Source organism: Myotis myotis, unplaced genomic scaffold (genome assembly GCF_014108235.1).
Source record: "Myotis myotis isolate mMyoMyo1 unplaced genomic scaffold, mMyoMyo1.p scaffold_m19_p_2, whole genome shotgun sequence".
Classification (NCBI taxonomy): Eukaryota; Metazoa; Chordata; class Mammalia; order Chiroptera; family Vespertilionidae; genus Myotis; species Myotis myotis.
Window position 1 is genome coordinate 214182002 of NW_023416324.1, and position 24077 is coordinate 214206078.

At 40.4% G+C, this 24077-nt stretch overlaps 1 protein-coding gene across 1 annotated transcript in view; it reads right to left on the minus strand.

The window, feature by feature from the left end:
- MORC3 (MORC family CW-type zinc finger 3) overlaps positions 1 to 18632 on the minus strand; it is a 32054-nt gene extending 13422 nt beyond the window's left edge. The window contains exons 1-8 of the mRNA XM_036347279.1: positions 18560 to 18632; positions 17429 to 17561; positions 16306 to 16520; positions 15619 to 15766; positions 13783 to 13930; positions 9100 to 9228; positions 8769 to 8888; positions 5672 to 5769 (exon numbers count right to left, since the gene is read on the minus strand). Coding sequence (XP_036203172.1) covers positions 5672 to 5769; positions 8769 to 8888; positions 9100 to 9228; positions 13783 to 13930; positions 15619 to 15766; positions 16306 to 16520; positions 17429 to 17460 — 890 coding nt within the window. The 5' untranslated portion in view covers positions 17461 to 17561; positions 18560 to 18632. The remainder of the gene's footprint in view (positions 1 to 5671; positions 5770 to 8768; positions 8889 to 9099; positions 9229 to 13782; positions 13931 to 15618; positions 15767 to 16305; positions 16521 to 17428; positions 17562 to 18559) is intronic.
- Between the last annotated feature and the right edge of the window lie 5445 nt (positions 18633 to 24077).

Genomic DNA, 24077 nt, shown 5'->3' on the forward strand with positions numbered 1-24077 from the left:
AAACTCACACTTTTGGTGTATGAAAGTGTGCAATCATTCCCAGGAAGTCTATTTCAAATAGCTTCTGTCCCACAATTAAAGACTTGCACTTCTCCCACAGTAAGATGTCTTTTCTTAATTGAGTTTATTGGTGTGACATTGGTTATTAAAATTACATAGGTTGCAGGTGTACAATTGTATAATACAGCGGTTCTCAATCTGTGGGTCGTGACTCCTGAAAATACATCCTGCATTTCAGATATTTACATTACAATTCATAACAGTAGAAAAATTACAGTTATGAAGTAGCAACAAAAATAATTTTATGGCTAGGGGTCACCACAACATGAGGAACTGTATTAAAGGGTCACAGCATTAGGAAGGTTGAGAACCACTGGTATAATACATCATGTGTTTATTGCACTGTGTGTTCACCACCCCAAGCTCCATAATAAGATGTTAAAATCAATGGGACCTACTGAAATAAATAAGACTAAAGGCACAATTCTTCCTCGTCTCTTTTTCTCATCACCTCTACTCCTCAGTCCATGAGACTGCACCGAATTCTGTTCAGAATATACCTAGGAGAGGAACTGCAGGGTCATGGGGTGGGCATTTACTTCACAGCCTATTAGTTTTCAAAAATGATCAACCAACAGTTTTACATCCCGCAGCAATGTATGATGAGAGCTCCAACTGCCCTACAACTTGCCAACATTTGCTGTGTTTCTTCACTGTAAATATTTATCCACTTTTGCCCATTATGATGGAAGCTTTTTGCATCTTGTTTAAAAAACCTGCCTAACTAAAGATTATAAAAGTATGCTTGTTTCCATTTTGGTTTTGCCGTTCTCATTTAGGTCTACAATCCATCTAAGAACTGGCCTTCTTCATTTGAGAGGCAGGAGTTAAAGTTCATTTTATCTGTACAGCCAAGCCAACTGAACTGGTCTCTTTTGGAAAGATGATCATTCTTACTACACTCAAGTGCAACCTTTGCCACAGCAGATGACCATCTGTATGAAAGTGGGGGTTGTTTTTTGACTTCTCTACTCCATTTCACTGGACTATCTACCCTTTCATTAACACCCGCTTTCTTAGCTACTATGGCTTTCTAAGTGTTATTTAGTAGTGTGAGTCTTCTTGCTTTGTTGTTCTTTAATGCCTGTCTTAACTGTTTTCAGTCTTCTAATGGTCAACTTAAAGTTTAGATTAAGCCTATCAATATATCAACACACAAACACACCTGCTGGGTTTTTTGGTTCTTTATAAAACTGAAATTGCATTTAATTATTTTGGAGAAAAACTGACATTTCATAATACCCAGTGTTCCAATTCTTGAACGTAGTATACCTACTTACTTAGGTCTTAAATTTCACTCCACAATATTTTGTGGTTTTCAGTGTGTCGAGGTCTTTGTGTATTTGATTTCCTCTAAAGTAGGATCATCTTTTTATGATGATCTTACTGATTTTTTTTAAAATATCATGTTGTTTACCTGTTGCTAGTACACAATGATTTCTGAATACTTCTTACCCAGCAACTTTAGAATACATATCACTTGTTCCTTTATTAATTCCAATTACAGATAATTTTGGACTTTCTACATATTATCATCTGCAGAAAAGTTTTATTTATTCCTTCCCAACCCTCCTAACTTTCATTTCTTTTTCTTGCCTTATTGTACGGGTTATTTCCTCTAAAACAATTGTACATAACTGATGTCTTTATCTCACTCTCACTCCGGGGGGGGTGGGGGAGTAGCTATTGATTATTCACCACTAGAAATGATGCCTGCTCTTCCTGTAAATACTCTGTACTATTATTTGTAAATAACTACTGTTACTATGCCCTTTCTGTTAATGGTTTTGTAAATGTTCCTTTTTCTAAATCACAAATGGGTGTGGTTTTATCAATTGATTTTTCTGTACCTATGAAAATAGCTATCGGAGTTTTCTTTTTTAGCATCAGTGTGATGAGTAACATTGAATTTTGAATATTAAAAACCACCCATGGCATCTAGCAATACATCCACTTGGGTTAAATGTATCATACTTTTTACGTTTCAGCGGATGGGATTTGTTATTAAGATTTTTATATCTTGACTAGAGGCCCGGTGCACAAAAATTTGTGCACTCGGGGTGGGTGGATCCCCCTCAGCCCGGCCTGCACCCATTCGCAGTCCAGGACCCCTTGGGGGATGTCCACCTGTCGACTTAGGCCCACTCCCTGGAGGGATCAGGCCTAAGCTTGCAGTCAGACATCCTTCTGGCAGCCAGGGAGCTCTCAGGGGATGTCCGACTAAAGGCTTAGGCCCCCAAGGGATCAGGTCTAAACCGTTAGTTGGTCATTCTTAGTGCTGCCACGGAGGTGCGAGAGGCTCCTGCCACCACCACTGCGCTGGCCAGCCATGAGCCAGCTTCTGGCTGAGTGGCAGTCCCCATATGGAAGTGCACTGACCACCAGGGGGCAGCTCCTGCATTGAACGTCTGCCCCCTGGTGGCCAGTGCGCATCATAGCAACCGGTCATTCTGCCGTTCAGTCAATGTGCATATTAGCCTATTATTATTATTATTATATAGGATTATATAGGATGTCCCTATCTCCCCCCTTTTGCCCCCTTTACCCAGCTCTTGCCCCCCCCCCCCCCCCACTTCTCGCTGGCCATCACCATACTGTTGTCTGTGTCCGTGGGTTGTGCATATATTTTCTTTGGCTAATCCCTTCTTTAAATTCACTTCTTTAAATTTTTATTTTCAGATAAGTGCTTATAACTGCACTTAGAATTAAGATATTTTTTAATTGAACCCTTGTAAATTTTAGCACAATTTAATAAGTTATCCTAGAAGCAATTAGATTTTTCATATAATGCAGATACATTTCAATTAATATTTTATTAATTTTTAATTTTTTAATATTTTAATTTGAAATAATCTCATACATGTAAAAAAAAACTATAAAATACTACAGCATATTACATGTACCCTTCACCCAATTTCTTAGGTGTTAATAATTTAAACATAACCATTATACAACTAACAAAATTTGGAATATATTTTTCTTATAATCTCTTTAATGTTACTTAATCCATTTACTTTGTTTTTGTTAATCTTCACCCAAGGATATTTTTCCATTGAATTTTAGAGAGAGTGAAGGGAAAGGGACAGACACATTGATTGGTTACCTCCTGCACATACTCTGATAGGGACTGGGGATCAAGCCAGCAACTGAGGTACATGCCCTTGACTGGAATCGAACCTGGGACCCTTCAGGGCTAATGCTCTATCCACTGAGCAAAGCAAGCTGCAGCTTAATTCATTTACTTTTAATCTATATGTGTCTTTATATTTAAAGTGGGTTTTGTTTTTGATTCACCCTCATAATCTGTCTTTTAATTGGTGCATTTATGCCACTGACTTTCAGAGTGCTTACTAATAGTTACTACCGTATTAGGCGGCTTCTGGGGCTTCTGGGGTCGCAAACGGGGGCCTGGATGGTGGCTCTGCGCTGTCCCGCCCTGCCTCCAGTATGCAAATTAGCCGCCATCTTTGTTGGTGGTTAATTTGCATATCACGCTGATTAGCCAATGGGAGGCATAGCAAAGGTACGGTCAATTGCCATGTTTGTCTATTATTAGGTAGGATAAGGAAAGACTGACATCAATTTCTTCTCTTGTAACATATTCATAAGTTCACTAGCAAAGTTCTGCAAGTTTATAAAGGACTGGGTGCCCCTTTCCTAAATCTTTGAATTTAATATGTAATAAGTTTTCAAAAAATTGATTTAATTTCACAGGAATGTGTTCATATCATCTAAACTGGTGAAAGATTATGCTATACCCTTCATAATGCTTTTTGTGTCTGTAGACCTAGAGTATTGTCCTCTATTCCATTTCCGATACTGACAATTGCTGTTTTCTCCTTTACTTCCTTAATCCCTTAATCTTACCAGATACTCACAGACTATTAATCTTATCAAAGAACACACTTTGAGCTTTTTTATTATGTCACTATCAGTTTATTGTCCCTCAGCTCAAAGCCAGTCTTCCCTGCTCAGTTCTATGCCGCTAGAGCTCGGGCCTGTGAGCGTGTGCCCTTTGCCAGCCGGAGCCATGTTAGCTGGGCTAGTGGTGAGGGGCCTGCCAGGTGCAGCAGCTTCCAGAGCTCCAGTGCTCACCTGGCTGGGACCAGCAGCCTCGAGGGAAGCTCCGGCATGCCCTGACCTCGCTCTGCCCTGGGCAGGAGACCAGTCCTAGCAGGCCCGGGTTCCAGCAGAGTCACATCTTCACAAACCGGCTCCAGCCCACCACAGCCCTGGTGACAGCAGGCCCAGGACAGGCCAGCACTGGTCAAGCAGGCGGCTGGTTGCGATGTTTCTCATGACCTCTACAGAGAGATCAGAACCTCTGGCTTCAGGGGGTGGGGGCCTTCTCCTAGTTCCTTGACTGTTTCCTCTTTTTCAACCTAGAGGCTTTCAGTTCTTCTTTTTTTATCTTTTACCCCTTTTAGAAATCACCTTCTACTGTTCTAGATGTGGACGAAAAAAGGGGGCTACACACTAAACCTGAAAAGCTCAGGGGAGGCCTGCATGGCAGCCTTATAAAATCACACACCAAAAGTAACCACACAGAAAGATCTGAAATTAAAAAGTCCCAAATAAAAACTAGTCATGGCAGGTAGTCATGTCCTAGGCCAGTACCTTCCTTGACAAAGGTAGATCTTTACCCTTAATGGAGCCTGTCTATTGTCTTTTTGTAAATAGGATAACATACCTTTGGAATGTCAAGTAATTTCCTATTTCCTGGACCCCTCAGGGCACTATCACTGCACCAGAGCAGAGACCACAGAGCCCTCCTTGTTACTGTTATAGTGTTAACTGTTGACTGTTACCTATCCTGCACCCACAAAGGTAAATGAATCAAGTCCATTCCTTCTACCTGTTATCCATCCCAGACATTCCCCGCCTCCCCCTTTGCTTTCTCCAGTCTCCTCAGAGTGCAATGTACAAAATAAGGTACAAAACTGCCCTTCTCTGGAGCATTTTCTCAATCCTGAGATTTTGCTTCCTGGTAATTGTCCACAGTTGGCTCAAATAAACTTACCAAAATTCTCTTTAGGTTTGAACTTGTCTTACGTTGACATAGTTAACAATTCCTTGTATTAAGTTACCCCTGTTCAGATAGCAGGGTTAGCTGTCTCAGGATTGAACTCTGAGTGATATATTTATTTTCTATATTATCTGTGGTTCTTAATTCACTGATTTTGCTGTTACCTTTATTATTTCCTTCCATTTTCTGTTTTATTTTTTTTTCTTTATTTGAGGGGAGGGCCAATGGCATTTGTCTTTGCCACAATATTTCCATGACATTTGCATCCAACTCCAGAACATATGCTTATGAGGACAGTTTGTGCTGCCCTACTTTACAACTAACATTAATGGCCACAAATCCTGGGACTCTCAGAAATATTTCATTAGTAAAGATGGGAGGATATATTTCTATTTGTAGGACACAATTTCTAGGATGAAAGACAATGGTTAAATGTGTCTTCTGTGCAAACCTTTCACCTACCCATTTTCTTAATGTCCCACAATGTAAAAACATCCGTAGACATAAAAAAATCCTTAAGAAAAAGTTATGAAAGCATTTCCAAAATACAATATAAAAAGGCAAAAAGTTAAATAGGTAACACACCTGTACTCATTAGTATAGTCGAAATCTTGCTTATTATGAGTTGGCTTTAGGAAATTACATTCTATAATTCCCACTACTCCAACACCCATGTTGTTTGCCTGGAAAAGAAAATGAAATTGGCATTTTAAGCATAAGACATGATGCCCAATATAATTACCCTCCATAAAGATTTATAATTTGTACCAAATATTTTCCTATATTTTATCTCATGAAATTTAGCCTGAAAAACATTGTCAGGTAGGTAATTCACTTTTCTGGGAGTTAATTCCTATGTATATTAGAGCCTTCCTCCAAAACCATATCCACTGTTGTCAAGTATTCATTTAGACAAGTGTTATCATCCCCAATTTTATACAAAGGAAAAAAGACCACCTCTGCTGGGATGCAACTGCTTAGACAGTAGAAACCACAACTAAGTCATTTCTATATCCACAGCCTAAGCAAAGGCTCCAGCACTTAATATTCCATATGTTTATTTAAAGTTAGCATTTTAAAAATTAAAAAGTCATGTATCCAAAGTTACAGATGCAGTTGTTAATGGCAATGAAATAAAAATCTACATCAGTAAAAATTATTTTTTAATTTTTACTCTAACTAAAATACTGAAATCAAAGCACAAGTCATATTCTGATTATCTATGTGTGACTATCAAGTATATTTTGTTCATGATTGTAGTTTACTTCTTTTTTTAATACATTTTTATTGATTTCAGAGAGGGAGGGAGAGAGAGAGAAAAACATCAGTGATGAAAGAGAATCACTGATTGGCTGCCTCCTGCATAACCCCCCACTGGGGATCGAGCCCGCAACCCAGGCACGTGTCCTGACAGGGAATTGAACTGTGACCTCCTGGTTCATAAGTCAACGCTCAACCACTGAGCAATGCCAGTCGGGCATGATTGTAGTTTACTTCCAAGTTCGCTTACAAAGTGAAAGAAAATATAATTTACAAAATGAAAATTTTCATAAATATAATAAGGGTGGTACAAAAGTAGGTTTATAGTTGTTAGTATAAGAAACAGTTTATTTTTATATTATTTATGAATTACTTATGACTTACTGTATTATTTTCCAGATGAACTGTACACCTAGTACTGCCCCACCCTGTAGATGAAGCCATATAAATCTAAGCATAATCCTACTCCATGAAGAACCATCAGTGGTCCTACTCTCCCACACTTGTAACCACAGTACCCTTCAATCTGTAGTTCGTTTCACCTTAGTTCCAGCCTCATCTTCCTCTCTCCCCCATTACTCTATTTCCCACTTATCAACTAATGCAGGCACAGCAAATTACTCCCTTAGTGATGGCATCGTCTCAGAACCTTTTTTTCCTTCCTTTGAAGATACTTTCCCTGCTTGGAAAGCTGCTGCCAGACTTCCAACACAGGAGTCAACAGAGACTCATGTCAACCACCACTTTCTCCAAGAAGCCTTCTCTGATTTCCATGTCTGATCATCTCTCTATGCTGAGATCCAGCATGGGAAATCATACCGCTATCTGATACCTACTTAATCATGTTTACTAAATCCACAGAATGCAAATACTAGGTCCAATCCATCATCTGGTAAAAAAAAATAAAATAAAATAAAAAAAAATTAAAAGTTGGTTGTAGCCCTAACCCAGTGGTTCTCAACCTTCTGGCCCTTTAAATACAATTCCTCATGTTGTGACCCAACCATAAAATTATTTTCGTTGCTACTTCATAACTATAATGTTGCTACTGTTATGAATCGTAATATCTATATCTGATATGCAGGATGGTCTTAGGCGACCTCTGTGAAAAGGTCATTCGACCCCCAAAGGGGTCGCGACCCACAGGTTGAGAACCGCTGCCCTAACCGGTTTGGCTCAGTGGATAGAGCATCAGCCTGCAGACTAAAGGGTCCCAGGTTTGACTCCAGTCAAGGGCATGTACCTTGGTTGCAGGCACATCCCCAGTAGGGGGTGTGCAGGAGGCAGCTGATTTATGTTTCTCTCTAATCAATGTTTCTAACTCTCTATCCCTCTCCCTAAAAAAAAAAAAAAAAATCAATAAAATATTTTTTTTAAAAGAAATAAAGTAAAATAAAAGTTGGTGTTAAAGCTTATTTTGTACAGGGTCAAGCATAATCAGAAATTACACATATGCAAATTTAACTGGGTGGGAAAAGGGCTATGTCTCTTACTTAAGTCAAATTCGTAAGTGGTAAATGATAAAAAGAATTTACATTCTGTGGCAAATACTATTATTTCTTTTGAATCCCAAAGCACTTGGTAACTAAGGCCTATTAGCAAAAATGCATTTCCAATTACCAGTAAAATTCAGAAACTTAGTGGATATAAAGAGCCCGACATTCATTTACTTTTATAAAAATTCTGAGCTTGTGCCATGAAAAATGTAATACAGAGACACACCCATTGAATAACATTCAAGTTAAACCCATACTATCATACTATGTAGAGTTCACATAATTTTACAAAAAATTCAGAATGAAATAGAAACTGAAAATGAAAGTCATAGAATTAGAAAACAAAACATGTCTAGACTTAAAACCTTTTAAAAAAATGATTTTCCGAATTGATCACTGAAGTCACACACACACCAAAAACAACAACACACCTTTCTGTGAAAACAGGTAAAGGATAAACAGAACGACATGGGACAATGTCCATCGCCCTAAACTGAACTCTACAATGGCTATGGCTTAGGAGGAAGGCTCTATTTTATTTAGGAACTAACTCCAAAAAAGTAAATCACCTACCAGAGACTGATTTTCAGGCTATTGAGTCAGCATTAGTTAAAAGCAACCAATTTCATTCCAGCAGGAAGTAAGCAGGGGTCCAGATCCAAATGCATCAAAAGATCTGCATGGTTAGGTCTAGGGCATGTTACTTAGCCCGTTTCCTCATCTGTAAAACAGAGACACAATATTCTGTCCCCCTCATAACATTACTTAGGATCAAATCAGAAATTAATATCACAGCATTCTAAGTTCAAAAGCCATACCAACGCTATTAAAAAACTGACATTTAAGTCATTAGGCAAAAAGTGTACAATTTCACATCTGACCCAATAACAAGTTATCCTAACTTATGAAAGACATTTCCTGCTTACCTTTAACTGATATCCAACTTTTTCATAAGCTTTGATGAGTCTGTTTTTATGATACATCATTATCCCATAATGTTCTTTATTTTTGCAGTTGAATCCAAAAGTAATTTTCACTGTTTTCGTCTTAAATGTTAAGGAAAATTCTGAACACACCACCTTCCTCCCTTGGAATCATCCTTTCTATTTCATTAATTATTGAGTCCCAAAGTACAAAAAAAAGGGCACAGTTAGACAAGTTCAGAATCAGTATCAGGAGAAGAGGAGGAAAAGTGGTAGGGGAGTACACAACTAAAACAGCTCTATACGACACCATAAAAAGGAAAACAAAGGATACTAAAAATTTTGGTCGATAAACATCATGTTCAATGTAAGCAAGACTCTTCGAAACTAGTTGTGTCTTCACTTTCTGTCCACGTAAGATGATCTGCATTCTTGGCTTTAGATATAATATACTGCAGTAAGCCTGAAAAGACACCAAACACTATGTTTTTATTGAAATAATTATCTACAGATTTGTTCAACACGACTTACACATGCATTTAAAAAGCAGCTGCCACCTTACTTCCTAAAGGACCATTAACTCTTCAGTAAAATAATATGCACTATATATACTTTTCATTAAAAATACTCAGTATAGCCGAAACCGGTTTGGCTCAGTGGATAGAGCGTCGCCCTGCGGACTGAAAGGTCCCAGGTTCGATTCCGGTCAAGGGCATGTACCTTGGTTGCGGGCACATCCCCAGTGGGGAGTGTGCAGGAGGCAGCTGGTCGATGTTTCTCTCTCATCGATGTTTCTAACTCTCTATCTCTCTCCTTTCCTCTCTGTAAAAAAACTCAATAAAATATATTTAAAAAAAAAAAAAAATACTCAGTATATTATAGCCGGTAAAAATGATTTGCAGAAAACAATCTATTGACCTATGTTGATATGTTAAGTGAAAAAGTTACAAAACAGGATGTATGGTATGATCTCACATCAATTTTTAAAAGTGTATACATGTACATTTTCTGACTCTTCTGTCAACTACATATATGGCTATAGTTTTAAAAACAACAAGTTTTATTTAGACAAAAATAAACATAATGAAAGGGACAGTTCCATGTTTGAAAAGGAAAAATCCTATATAATAAAAGCCTAATATGCAAATCAACCGCACAACAGAATGATGATCACTATGATGCAAACTGACCACCAAGGGGCAGACGCTCAACTCAGGAGCTGCCCCTAGCCCAGCCGTGGGGAAACTACGGCCCGCTGGCCGAATCCGGCCCATTTGAAATGAATAAAACTAAAAAAAAAAAAAGACCGTACCCTTTTATGTAATGATGTTTACTTTGAATTTATATTAGTTCACACAAACACTCCATCCATGCTTTTGTTCCGGCCCTCCAGTCCAGTTTAAGAACCCATTGTGGCCCTCGAGTCAAAAAGTTTGCCCACCCCTGCCCTAGCCCATGGGCCCCAGGCCAGCCAAGGTGGGTGCCAGCAGGGCTTCCCCCCCGCGATCGCCCCACAGATCAACCTAGATCACCGGCCAGGCAACCTACCCATGCATGAATATCGTGCATTGGGCCTCTAGTTGTAAATAATAAACCAACACACCGAATAGACAAGCATAGCACTTTTTCGAAAGTGAATTATAGCCCAGCTGGTTTGGCTCAGTGGATAGAGTGTCAGCCTGCAGACTGAAGGGTCACGGGTTCAATTCCAGTCAAGGGCACATGCCCAGGTTGTGGGCTCAACCCCCAGTAGGGGGCAGTAGGGGGCATGCAGGAGGCAGCCAAACAATGATTCTCTCTCATCATTGATGTTTCTAACTCTCTCTGTCTCTCCTTCCCTCTCCCTGAAATCAATAAAGAATATTTAAAAAATAAAAATAAAAAATAAAGTGGACTGTAACAATCAGTAGTCATCTAAATGCGTTCTAAATTCTTAATGCATAAAAGTTTATTTTAGAACCTTGACAAGTTTTGCATCCTAAAAATGTTTAAAATATGCTCTTGTGTGTCTACCTCCAAGGTACAAGAAATCTCCAAAAGAAATGAAGTCAAGGACAGACCAAAGGTTCAACGTAAAACTAAAATTGAACTTTTTCTTACTCTTTTTAAAATGTGATTTTTAGAGAGGGACAAAGAGAAAGAGAGAGACTTCAATGTGAGAGAGATACACCAATCAGTTGCCTCTCATACTCTCCCCGACTAGGGATCAAACCTGCACCTAGGTATGTGTCCTGACCAGGAATGGGATGGTGAACAGTGCACAGGATGCCACTCCAAGTGAGCCACACCAGTCAGGGCTTACTTTTTTCCCGTCACCTGATTTCAAAATTAGTGGTGTTCTGTCATTTGTAAAATTCATTAATGATATTTTAAAACATTGTATTCGTGATACACTAAAACAGTGGTTCCCAAACTTATTTGGCCTACCACCCCCTTTCCAGAAAAAATATTACTCAGCGCCCCCTGGAAATTAATTTTTTTTTTATTCAATTAAACAGAAAGATATATGTATTAATGTTTCTACCTTTTAAGTAAAATATAGTAAAGGTGTAAATTAGAAACATTGAAGTTTAAAATTATGAAACTATTTATTGAACTCAGAATAGAAAGGTAATACAAAAAAAGTTAAAACAAATGCACCTGTGGCCATCACTGCCCCCCTGGATCGCTGCAGTGCCCACCAGGGGGCGGTAGCGCCCACTTTGGGAATCACCGCACTAAAACCACACCATCTGCTCTGGCTGCCTCTAGACACTTCATATTTTAGCAAGATTTTCTTAACGATTAGGAGATACTTCAGGAACACATTGTGGTATAGAAAATAATAGTAATAGCTGCCCTTTTAATTAACAAAAAGCTATATGGTAAACTTGTAAACGTCTGTGGGGAGCCGATATAGGGTTTCGACTCCCCACAAACGTCCAATGGATCCTTCAGCTTGGAGTTATGGAATCATTGCAGCACAAAAATAAAGGGAACAGTTTGATGTATCTTATTACAGTGACTAAGAAACTTTAACTTACTGTATCAATATACTAGAGGCCCGGTGCATGAAATTTGTGCACGGGTAGGATCCCTAAGGCTGGCCAGCAATCAGGGCCAATCTTCGGGGAAAATGATGGGTCGATCAGGGGGTTCCCTCTGGCACCCACCTGGGCTGGCCTGGCGCCGCCCGCTCCCAGCTCCGCCCACCCTGCCAGTCACCTCCCTCTGCAGGGTGACCAGTGCAGTGAGGCGATCAGGAGGCCCCTGCTAGCACCCGCCTTAGCCGGGCTGAGGTCTACGGGCTGGGGGCATCTCCTGCATTGAGCGTCTTCCCCCTGGTGGTCAGTGTGCGTCATAGCGGCCGGTCGTTCCGCCAGTCTGTCGATTTGCATATTAGGCTTTTATTATACAGGATTGTTATACTGAGATATTAATTTCCTCAATCTCAAAAACATAACCATTTCTCAGATCATTTTTCAGATATATTTATCACAAAATTATATTAATGTACATTATCTTTGGTCTATACATAATTTATTGCTTTAAGATGTGTATTCTAGAGTATTTTAAATTTTAAAAAAATGAAACTCTGAATTTTGTATTTTTGATTAATCAATATGGCCATTATAGGATACTAGAGGTCCCGTGCACAAATTTTTGTGCACGGGGGGAGGGGGGCGGGGGGAGGGGTCCCCTCAGCCAGTCCTGTGCCCTCTAGCAGTCTGGGACCCCTCGGGGGATGACCACCTGCTGGCTTAGGCCCGCTCCCCAGGGGATTGGGCCTAACATGGCAATCAGACATCCCTCTGGCAGCCCGGCAGCCCTCGGGGGATGTTCACTTGCCAGCGGGGAACAGACCTAAGCTGCAGTCGGACATCCTTAGTGCTGCTGAGGAGGCAGGAGAGGTTCCCACCACCACCGCTATACTGGCAGCTGGCAGCCTGGCTTGTGGCTGAACAGAGCTCCCCTATGTGGGAGCACACTGACCACCAGAGGGCAGCTCCTGCATTGAGCGTCGACCCCCTGGTGGTCAGTGTGTGTCATAGTGACCAGTCATTCCCAGTCTTCCTGCTGTTAGGGTCAGTTTGTATATTACCCTTTTACTATATAGGATAGAGGCCTGGTGCACGGGTGGGGGCCGGCTGGTTTGCCCTGAAGGGTGTCCCAGATCAGGGTGGGGGGGTCCTGCTTGGGTGCCTGGCCAGCCTGGGTGAGGGGCTGATGGCTGTCTGCAGCTGGTCACACCCCCTTCAGGGTGGGGGTCCCCCCTGGGGTGCCTGGCCAACCTAGATGAGGGGCTGATGGCTGTTTTCAGGCTGGCCACACCCCTTTTTAGGGTGGGGGTCCCCACTGGGGTGCCTGGCCAGTCTGGGTGAGGGGCTGAGGGCCGTTTTCAGGCTGGCCGGCAACTGAAGCTCCCAGCCTCTCCTTTTTTTCTTTTTATTCTGGGGTCTGTTTAGCTTCTATAATTGAAACTATGTTGCCGTCACTGGAGCTAAGAGCCCTCTCCAGCTTCGTGGCCACGGCCGGCTGAAAGCAGGTACCTGGGGTTTGTCTAGCTTCTATAATTGAAACTTAGTTGCTTTCAGAGCTCAGAGCCGGGCCACGGCAGGTGGGGAACCTTGGCTTCCTCCATCATTGGAGCAAGCAAGCCTCCTGCTCGCTTCAGCTGCGTGGCTGCCGGCCACCATCTTGGTTGGCGGTTAATTTGCATATCGCTCTGATTAGCCAATGGGAAGTGTAGCGAAGGTATGGTCAATTACCCTTTTTGTCTTTTATTAGATAGGATACTTATTCCATTATATCCCATTTAAATAATTTAACTACATAGTGAGAGACTGACAAACACTGTTAGACCTGATGACTTCACAATTAAAAATTATTTATAAGCAAATAAAACCACCAGTGTGCTCATGCTGGCACATGTCTGAGATATTGCATTCAGAGATCAATGGTAGTATTTGTAACAAGTGTGCAACATATTGTCCACTATTGGATGCTTTTCTCACTTCTATGGGGCCTGGATACATACCCTCAGGGAATAGTCGCTTTCTGGGGCAATTTGGTCCATCCTCTCTTGTTTCTTGTACCCTTTCTTCCCTGTTATCTCATCTAAATCTTCTGGAATTCTGATGTCATATTTATCCTTCTCAAAATCAAACTCTGTTGCACTTTTATAGCTGTAAAATTAATTTTTTGAAGGAACAAAATTTTAACTTCACAACAAGATAAGCAAGGAAATACTTCTACTTAACAAAACAAAACACCTATATACACGGTAGGCACTATAGTGGCGGGGGGGGAGCAAGAAATAAAATGAAAGACAGGGAATCTAAGAAAATGAAAAAATAAATAAAACCTTTATTCACACACATTGCTAGTGGGAAGGTCAAATGGTGGAGCTACTTTGAAAAACATTCTGGCTGTTTCCAAAAAAACTAAACATGCAACTCCCTATGACCCATCAATTACACACTGCTGGTCGTTCACTGTAGAAAACGCAGACTATATTCCCGCAAAAATCTGTCCAGGAAGGTCTAGAGCAGTGGTTCCCAACCTTCTGGCCCTTTAAATACAGTCCCTCATGTTGTGACCCAACCATAAAATTATTTTCGTTGGTACTTCATAACTGTAATGTTGCTACTGTTATGAATCGTCATGTAAATATCTGATATGCAGGATGGTCTTAGGCGACCCCTGTGAAAGGGTCGTTCGACCGCCAGAGGGGTCACAACTCACATGTTGAGAACCGCTGGTCTAGAGCTTATCTGTAATGGCCAACAACTGTAAACAACCCAGATGGCCTTCAACAGGTGCCTGGTTAGACACCCTGTACTCCCTCCACATGGGCTACTACTCAGCAAGAAAAAGGAAGCAAACTACTGCCACACAAGAACCTGCATGAATCTCCAGAGATTTACGCTGAATGAAAGAAATAAATGGTTTCACACTATGATTCCTTTTATCAACATGCTTGAAATGACAAAGCTACAGATATGGAGAATTAGGTCGCCGAGGATGAAGGAGAGAACGGCTGTGGACATAACAGGGCAACTTGAGGAAACCCCTGTAGTAATAAAAATATCTTGTATAATGCCTGTAACAGTGTCTACAGTTTTGCGAGATGTTCCCATTGGAGGAAACTAGGTAAGTGATGCATGAGATCTGTCATTATTCTTACAATTGAACATGAATTGCAATCATCTTAAAATAAGAAAGTTTAAAATGAAAAAAAAAAAAAGTGGGAGGTACAGGGAAGCAAAAGAAAGAAAAAAGAAAAAAAGGGAATACAGGTCAGAAAAGCACAAGATTTAACGTAATTTTAGTTCACCATTATTTGTGCTTTATTCCTCTGGTTCAATATGTGTTAGATATCTCAATATTACACATTCATCCTAACCTTTAAAAACTTTTATTTGCAAAGGTTCTTATTCTCATTACAAGGACAAAAAACTACAATTTCAGCAACACAAGTCTCATCAATATTTTTTCTCACCAGATGCTAAGTCATGCTTAGCTTTAAGTAATGGATTAAATGGACAAAGATTTCTCTTTTAATAGCTGGGTTTCTATCGTCTCATTTATTTGTTTGTTTTGAGGAGAGGGTGAATAACAGTAAGAATAGAGTGCTATAGAGACTAAACCTCAAGGCTAGGAAATTTATTTTTAATATAAAACTATTCCAAATTGAAGCTAAAGTAGCCTCAATAAAACACCCTTGGAAAAGAAATCATGAGCTGAACCAAAAAATAAGCCCCTTCCAATGCACTTCTACTCTGTACAATCCAGGGATGAATGTCATACAATCACTCCTGCACGTGCACTTTACCTCCTCAATGGTTAACAACTTGCAGTGGTCTATACTTACCTCCTAAGGTTCCAAATGATGATCCTCGTCCCCTTCTTCCCTATGATAGCATCCAGCTCTGCTAGTAAACTCTGCTCCGTGGGAAACAGAGAATGCTTCAGAATTGCAGCCAGGCTTGCCTCTGATTCCGCTAAATTAATCATCTGTCGTATATCCTAAGTTAAAGACCAATAACATATTTTCCACAAGTGCAATATGAAAACCAACTCAAACAACAGAAAAACTACTTCCTAAATTATTTCCTAAGTTTTAAAGTGGCAGTCTAATTTCAAATGAATACCCAGGATGAAGTATGAGCAAGTTTATTACCCCTAACTAATGTAATGGTTCCAATATTTGAAATGTGGTTATACAGAGGATATTTTCCTAAAGATATCTTATTTGTCATGGTAATTAGTGAAATTTTCAAGCCAGACCACAAGTCTCATTAGAGCACAGTAAGTCTGAAATAAAGAGGAAGGCTACAGAAGCTCAACATGAAATGCAACCGCCTAACAGCTAAGGACTTCCACGGCAAAATTCCCGCAGAGAACAGAGGGACAACACTTAGCCACAGACATAAGGTAGAGGCAGGGACAGGAATAGGAGCTAGAATAGAAGAAAATGGAGGAAGGCAAAAGGATAGAATGGTTCACATTATTTCTTCAGAGTTTCTACATCGCTTCTATTTCAAAATCCAAAGGATATGGTGTTGGTTGAAGGCCACTATTGGAACAACAACATGTTCTGCTTGTATGGCTTCCAAGTAGGTCTGAGACAAGAGGCCCACACTCATGGTTTCTCCATTTTTGGTAAAAACAATTGCATCTTTACCCAAACGCATAGAACCTGACTTGAAACCATTCCCATACAATCCAACTGGGACATGACCATTCACGGTGACTTTGTCACTGAAGCCAAAGCTAAAAAGAAAGAAAGATTTTAAAAATAAATATGGATAATCTTCATGTTTTTAATTCAAAAACTATAATAGGTAAAGAGCCTAGTTTTGTATGCTGGCCTCATCCTTTCTAGATCTATAATCTTGGGCAAGTTACTTCTAATCTGCCTTGGCATGTTTTCCGATCTCTGAAATGAAGGAAACACAGTCTACATCATAGGGGTGTTTAAGGATCACACACGCCAAACAGGAGCACGTGGCCTGGCACATGCTGGCAAATGGCCAAGTTATAATTCGGATCCCTGGGCCCTTGAAATTGCACCCCCTGAAATCTCTCCTGTAGGTGTGGTTGACTCTCTTGTTCTCACCAAGCCTTGGTAGTATGGTTACTGATGGGGTGGCCTTGACTTTTTGGCAGCATAAGGAGTATTTGAGGAACAGTAAGACCTCTACTACCAAATTCTCCCTCTACCCTGCACCTGTGCTAGGTATTTTCGTTTCCATTTCAGGGACATTGGGCTTCATACTGACATCCAATACTGTGACCCTAGAACCCAAAGCCCATGACTCTTTTATGCTGCTTCCTCATCCTCTAAAGGATCCCTTTAAAATTACCGCCCCTTCCCAAAGTGGTAAGTTTCATTGGAAATACTGGTTAAAACTAATTTACACTAAAGTATAAATAACTGACACCAATGTGCTATAGCTCTATAAATGGTGGAATTCTAGATTAAGTCGGACATGAGGGGAATGATAAGAAAAATGGTAGGGATTGCCTAATAACCTAACAGTAGAAATGAAGGAAAACTTAAGAGAATAGAGCACACTGCGAGTTCTTAAAAAACAAAAACTATGGGCAAGAATACAACACATGAAACCCTTGAACTAGGTAAAAGCAATGATTTTAAGAAGTGTGACACTTTCACATACCTTAGCATTTTATGTAATTTGTCTGAAGTCATACCATTCCCATTATCAGTGAACGTTAAGCATATGTGCCTATTTATCACTGTTTTGTCAATCCATATCTGTTTAGCATTCACATCGGGATCGTATGCATTATCTGAGAAACAAAATTTGAGAAATTTTGTGTTTACATTTTTAAAAACGCAACTAGTTCAGAACAATCTTTTAACAAGCAACAGAATAACATATTTTAAGGACATTTAAAAAGTTGAAATGTTAAGAACTTGTGAGATTTAAAAACATAAAACTACAACATTGTACCCTGCTATATATTGCTCATGGCTATTACAGAATTAACTCTTTCTGAAGCCCTCCATTCAGAGAGCAAGTGGAATCACTTCCTACAGAGATAATCAAGGGAAGGCCTTCTGCCCAAAGACCAGCCTGGCCATATATCACAGGGAAGCTAAGAGCTGGTGTCAGCTACCACTAGAGTAGATATAGAAGGGACACATTTTCTGCTAAGCACAGATAAAGGTTTACCTTCTGCCACGTTCTTCAAATTGTGTCTCTTTTCAATAGTTAAAAAGAAAACCACAGGCCCCAAATGGTGTTCTTTTTGCTAAAAAACTATGATACCAGACCTAGCTGGTTTTGCTCAGTAGTTAGAGCGTTGGCCTATGACTGAAGGGTTTCGGGTTAAATTCCAGACAAGGGCACATATCTCCGTTGCAGGCTTGATCCCCCTCTCTCACACTGAAGTTTCTCTCTCTCTGTCTCTCCCCAACCCTTCCACTCTCTCTAAAAATCATTGGGAAAAATATCCTTCCCAACTATTAAAAACATATTACTATTTTTGTTATAGATCTAGTTATTTTATAATCAGAATAAAAATATTTTCAACATAAATGCTTTATGAACTTAGTGAATTAAAATACTTTCACAATAGTATAGGAAAGTTGAACAGTGATTAATCTGACTAATCTGACATCCATTTGAGTTAACTGTCATGCTAGGTAACTTTTACCCATAGTGTTATCATTCAAGATACATTTGTTTTTTTTAATAAAGAACACTTATGTAATATTTTTCAATGAAAAGCTTTTTTAAAACTTCAATTGCAAGTAATAGGTTACATATGAAAATTTTACATACCTATTAATTCAGCAACTGCACTGAATGGCCAAGTGTGACTAGTAGAATTGGTATGTAAAAACTTCGGGCAAAGCTGGAAAAAACCCATGAGTCATGTAAATTAATTCAGGTCTTACTTTTAGGAACAGAAACTGAGAGAAAAATTCTGAGGTTCTAATAAAATACAGTGAGCAAGAGAGTGAAAGTAACCAGTCAGGACCTGTGGACCAACTCACAACAGACAGCTCGCATTCGCATCAACTTCTACAGTGACCACCAGACCCTACAGCATTCGAATGCATGAACTTTCAGGACCGTTTCCCACAACCAATCGCAAGTGGTCAGCATCTCTTCCTTACAGCTGTGCACGCCCCCGGGACTGGCCCCACCTTTCCCACCCCACCCTTTTATCTGTAGCCAATGTAAATTCTTTCAAAACAACTTGCATCTGTCTTTCCCAAAACATAGCGCCCATCACCTCCAGGACTGTGACAGGTCCGCCTTCTCCACCTGGCCTGCTGCTGGTGATTTAGACTTCCTGCCCCAGGGCCTAGACCTTTTCTAGCTGGCACTTGGCTCAACAAACCCTTTCTTTCAGAAAAGCTTTCGGCCATGAGAATTTTTTGTTTGTTTAACAAAACCAGTGTAATTTTCTGTCCTTTCATTAAACACTGAGTCCCAGTAAAAATAACTTAGCTGCTTCTTTCAGGATATACCTGAAAAATATTACCTAGAAGATAAGATTCCTGGAAGATAAGTCTGTTAATCATCAAGTTTACTCATCAAGACTTTCCTCAAAACCCTTGCCCTCTAATATCCACCAATCCAAAGTCATGACATCATAAATTGCCTAATCCCAGAGTTACCAACCTTGCAAGACCTACCTCAAAATCACCCAGCCAACGCTCCCTACTCTCGCTACTGTGACACAACTAAGGCTGTGTCAACGGGGTGTTTTCTACTTAGGGCCCTTAGACCTAATAAACTTAGCTTTGCTTTTTAATCAACAGCTTTTCTGGTGGTCTCTTGAAAAGTCATCATAGTACTATGGCAGTAGTGTACCAGGTACATCTATAAACCCTTTAAACAATGTTCAAATGCAACAAACCTTCTTGACTTCCAATGATTTTATGTTTGATTTAATTCACATTAGTAAAGTATGAAAGAATCTGCCAATCAACCTCACGAATAGGGATCTCTACATGGCTGAGTAATGTAAATATCAAATGTATAAACATGCACAAATGCTTTAAAAGGCTGAGGCTTGAATACTTCAACATGCAGAGACTTTTCATGCAAGGAGGACTTTATGCATTCATTGTGAACAGATTCTATCATATTTAAGGGAAAAATGAAGGCACTTCAAGTGTTTCCTATGAAGAGCCCTAGAAATGTGATTCAATTATAAATTAAATCGGCCACAAGGTGTCAGAGAGAGGTCTGCCTTTCTCTGTCCACACTAGGTTTTGGATAATCCCCAAGAACTCGTCCAGCATTAGGTTGAAGTACACATGTGAGAAATGGTATTCCAGCTGGAGGCTGTGTAATTTGGATTTGCTGCAGCATGCATCCATGCAATGAGGGATATAAGCAATCAGACTTTTGAAAGCACACATCAGAGAGAGCCCTTCATGAAAATCAATGTCCAGACTTTCATCTTTGCACAAGAAGCCTCTTCTCCAATTAACCTACCTGAGAATGCGCCAGCACTCACAGTCCCCCGCTTCCTGCTCAATTGTCATTCTACAATTTATTATTTTTCAATGGCATATTGCTCCACCTTTCTACATCTTACTATGGGACATGGCATTAGGGTATAGAACCTTTAGCTTCCAAAGAAGAAAATGATTAATCAACCACCATGAACCCTTAGGGTTTGCCTCTATTTCATGCATTTCTGTCAGGTATGAAATCTGGAGTTAGCAATGTGGTATTTGGGCCCATGTTGCAATACTCTTTGATTTTAGATGTATGGCATAGTGGGGCGGTAGGAATGTCAAATTTCATTTAAGGACTTCATCGTATACACAGGCTCCAAACTGACACAGTACAAATGGTTACTGAGAAGAGTCCCAGGAGAGCAAAGCAAAGAAAGCATCAGTGAGAAACAATGAATGTTAAAGAGTTGGTTTTTGGGTATTGAAACACAGCAATTGTTTTCAACTATTTTTGATACTAACTGGAAAGAAAACCACTTGAACAGCCAAAGCTGCAGTGTAACTAACACACACACACACACACACACACACACACACACACACGCAGACCATGATGTGGAATGTATTAAGTGTATGATCCTGGGCAGTAAACTTAACCTCTGTGCCTCAAGTTGTAAAAATGAGGTTAACAGTATCAGCTTACAAGATTGTTAAGAAGAATTAAATAACTTACTATTTGTAAATGCTTAGAATATCTAGAACATAAGTATTATAAGTGTTTTAAAAATGTATTCCTTTAAGCCCTGACCAGTTTGGCTCAGTGGATAGAGAGTCAGCCCTTGGATTTAAGGGTCCCAGGTTCAATTCCTGGTCAGGGCACATGCCCAGGTTGTGGGCTCGATCCCCAGTAGGAGGCGTGCAGGAGGCACCCGATCCATGATTGTCTCTCATCATGGATGTTTCTCTCTCCCTCTCCCTTCCTCTCTGGAATTAAAAAAAAAAGTATTCCTTTAAAGGCACCACTAAGTTGTAAAAATAAGGAAAACCCTCAAGGATCTCAAGTAAAGAAGGTAAGATTAAGAACAAAACTAAGATCTTAAAATGGAGATGCACTGGAGGTTAGATTGGGGTGCTTAAGGAAACACAGGGTTTCGGTTTTAATGGCGACTCTGGGGTAGATTTGGCAGAAGAGAAGCACACACTGAGACTCCCACCCCCTCAATAAAAGGAGACAGGAAGGAGGGAATCTGCCTAATGCAAAGTTTGTCTGTTTTGGTCTGGTCTCTAGGTATTAAAAAAAAAAAGTATAACATGAAGATGTGCAAAAAGAGGCAGGTCTTCAACTGCGTGCCTGGTTGTAGAGCAGCCCAGCTTACAAAACCTGCAGAATTACTTTGCAGACATGGCCCCAACCAGGCAGCACAGGATCCCCCAGGTCGTTATTTGTGGAATATCTGGTACAACATCTAAAATAACACTTCAATCCACCAGGAGAAAATGTGACACCCACCCCTCTAAGTACTAGGTAAAAGACATCACCCTACAACACAGATATCCCTTTAGATCACTAGATATTTAAAAAGTAATTTCCAAAAAAGGTGTGCACACGCACACACATAAATGAGATGCTATGAAGATCACAGATTTCTTTTTAAATCAATAGTCACAAACTTGAAATAATTTTTTTTATATTTGTATTGACTTTTAGGGAGAAAGGAAGAGGGATAGAGAGGTAGAAACATCAATGAGAGAGAAACATCATTGATCAGCTGACTCCTGCACTCCCCCTATTGGAGAATCAAGCCAGCAACCCGGGCATTCACCCTGACTGGAAATTGAACCGATGAACTCTTGGTACATGGGCAATGCTCAACCGCTGAGCAACATCAGCTGGGCTAAATAATTTAAATATACAACTTTTAAACATACAAACTTGAACACACAGAGAGCATTTACCTCTTCTCTGTCCTGAATCTGCTCTCTAATGAAGGAGAAAAAAGACATAAACCCAGAAGAACAAAATAAATAGTAGACAAAAGTCAGTAGTTTGGAAATTAGAAATCTTAACTGACTTAATAACCTGGAAAGAGAAAAATCTGAAGCAGGAGATAAGAAACCCAAAAAGAAGAAGGCCAGGAACCTTGAAAGAACCTTAGAAAGCTTAGGAATTAGACTTTGGTGCCTTCAGAATCAAAGGTACTAGAGCAGTGGTTCTCAACCTGGGGGTCCCGACCCCTATGGGGGTTGAATGACCCTTTCACAGGGGTTGCCTAAGACCATCGGAAAACACATATTAAATATATAATTACATATTGTTTTTGTGCTTGATCACTATGCTTTAATTATGTTCAATTTGTAACAATGAAAATACATCCTCTACAGATTCTGCCCCCACCCTCTTTACTGGGTGTTTGGTGTTTGTATTTGTTTGGTTTATCTATTGGTTCTGTGGTGTTTTCTCCGTGTGTGTGTGTGTGTGTGTGTGTGTGTGTGTGTGTTTTCCTTTTTCTTTTCTCTTTTTTTTTTCCTTTTTTTCTCTCTCTCTCTTAGATATCATTTGTACTCTCTTTTCTCTCCCCTAATTCTCTTTTCTCAGGTGGTCACTTATATAGGGGTTATCGGTGTCGTGAGTACATTCATGCTTTGTTCCCCTTGAGTCATGTCTTGTTAAGGTGAATTTTATCCTGTCTGGCTAAAGTGCTAGAGAGCAAGCCACATAACCAGACACCTGGAGAGGAGGAGCAGCGGCGCGTGCAGCTCACTCCAGTCCAAAGAGCAGCAGCCGTGCAAGCAGCCCACCTCCATTCGAGGAGGAGCAGGCTTGCAATCAACCTGTCCAAGTCCAAGGAGCAGTAGCCCCACAAGCAGCCCACCACACCGGAGGAACTACAGCAGCGTGCAGCCAGCCCCCATTCAAGGAACAGCAGCCACGTGAGCAGTCCGCCCCAGTTCAAGGAACAGCAGCTGCGTGTGTAGCCCGCCCCCATCCAAGGAACAGCAGCCTTGTGATCAGCACACCCTCTGTCTGAGGAACAGCAGCTGTGTGAGAAGCCTCCCCGCACCAGCCAGAGGAGCCACCATGGCTGTGAACAGCACCCACCAGAGGAGCTGCTGCCAACTGAGGAGCAACTACTACGACGACAACCGCCTGAGGAGCAACCGCAGCCCAAGGAGCAACAGCCACCCAAGGAACAGCCACTGAACCACTCAACATCTAGATCTGTCAGTGAGATCAAAGATGGGTAGACAAAGAAATCCCCAAAAGAAAGAAGAGGAGGACTCGCCAGAAAAGCAGCTAAGTGAAACAGAAGCATGCAACATATCAGAAAAAGAATTCAGATTAAGGGTCCTAGAGTGCATAAACCAGATGGAGGAAAAAAATCAACAACTTATGTAAGGGATGAAAAAAATCAATAACTTATGTAAGAACCAAGAAGAAATGAAGACTGATATAGCTGCAATAAAAAACACCATTGAAAGTTTCAACAGTAGACTAGAAGAGGCGGAGGACCGAATTAGCGAATTAGAAGACAGGGAAATAAAACACACCCAAACTGAACTGCAATTGGAGAAAAAAATGAAAAGACAGGAGGAGAGCCTAAGGGAGCTATGGGACAACATGAAACGAAACAACTTACGAATAATAGGGGTGCCAGAGCAACAGAAAGAGGAGCAAGGGTTAGAAAACCTATTGGAAGAAATAATATCAGAAAACTTCCCTGAGGTGGGGAAGAAAAAAGTCACACAACCACAGAGAATCCCAAACAAGATGAACCCGAAAAGACCCACGCCAACACACATCATAATTACCATGGCAAATGTTCAGGACAAAGAGAGAATCTTAAAGGCTGCAAGAGAGAGACAGAAAGTTACATACAAGG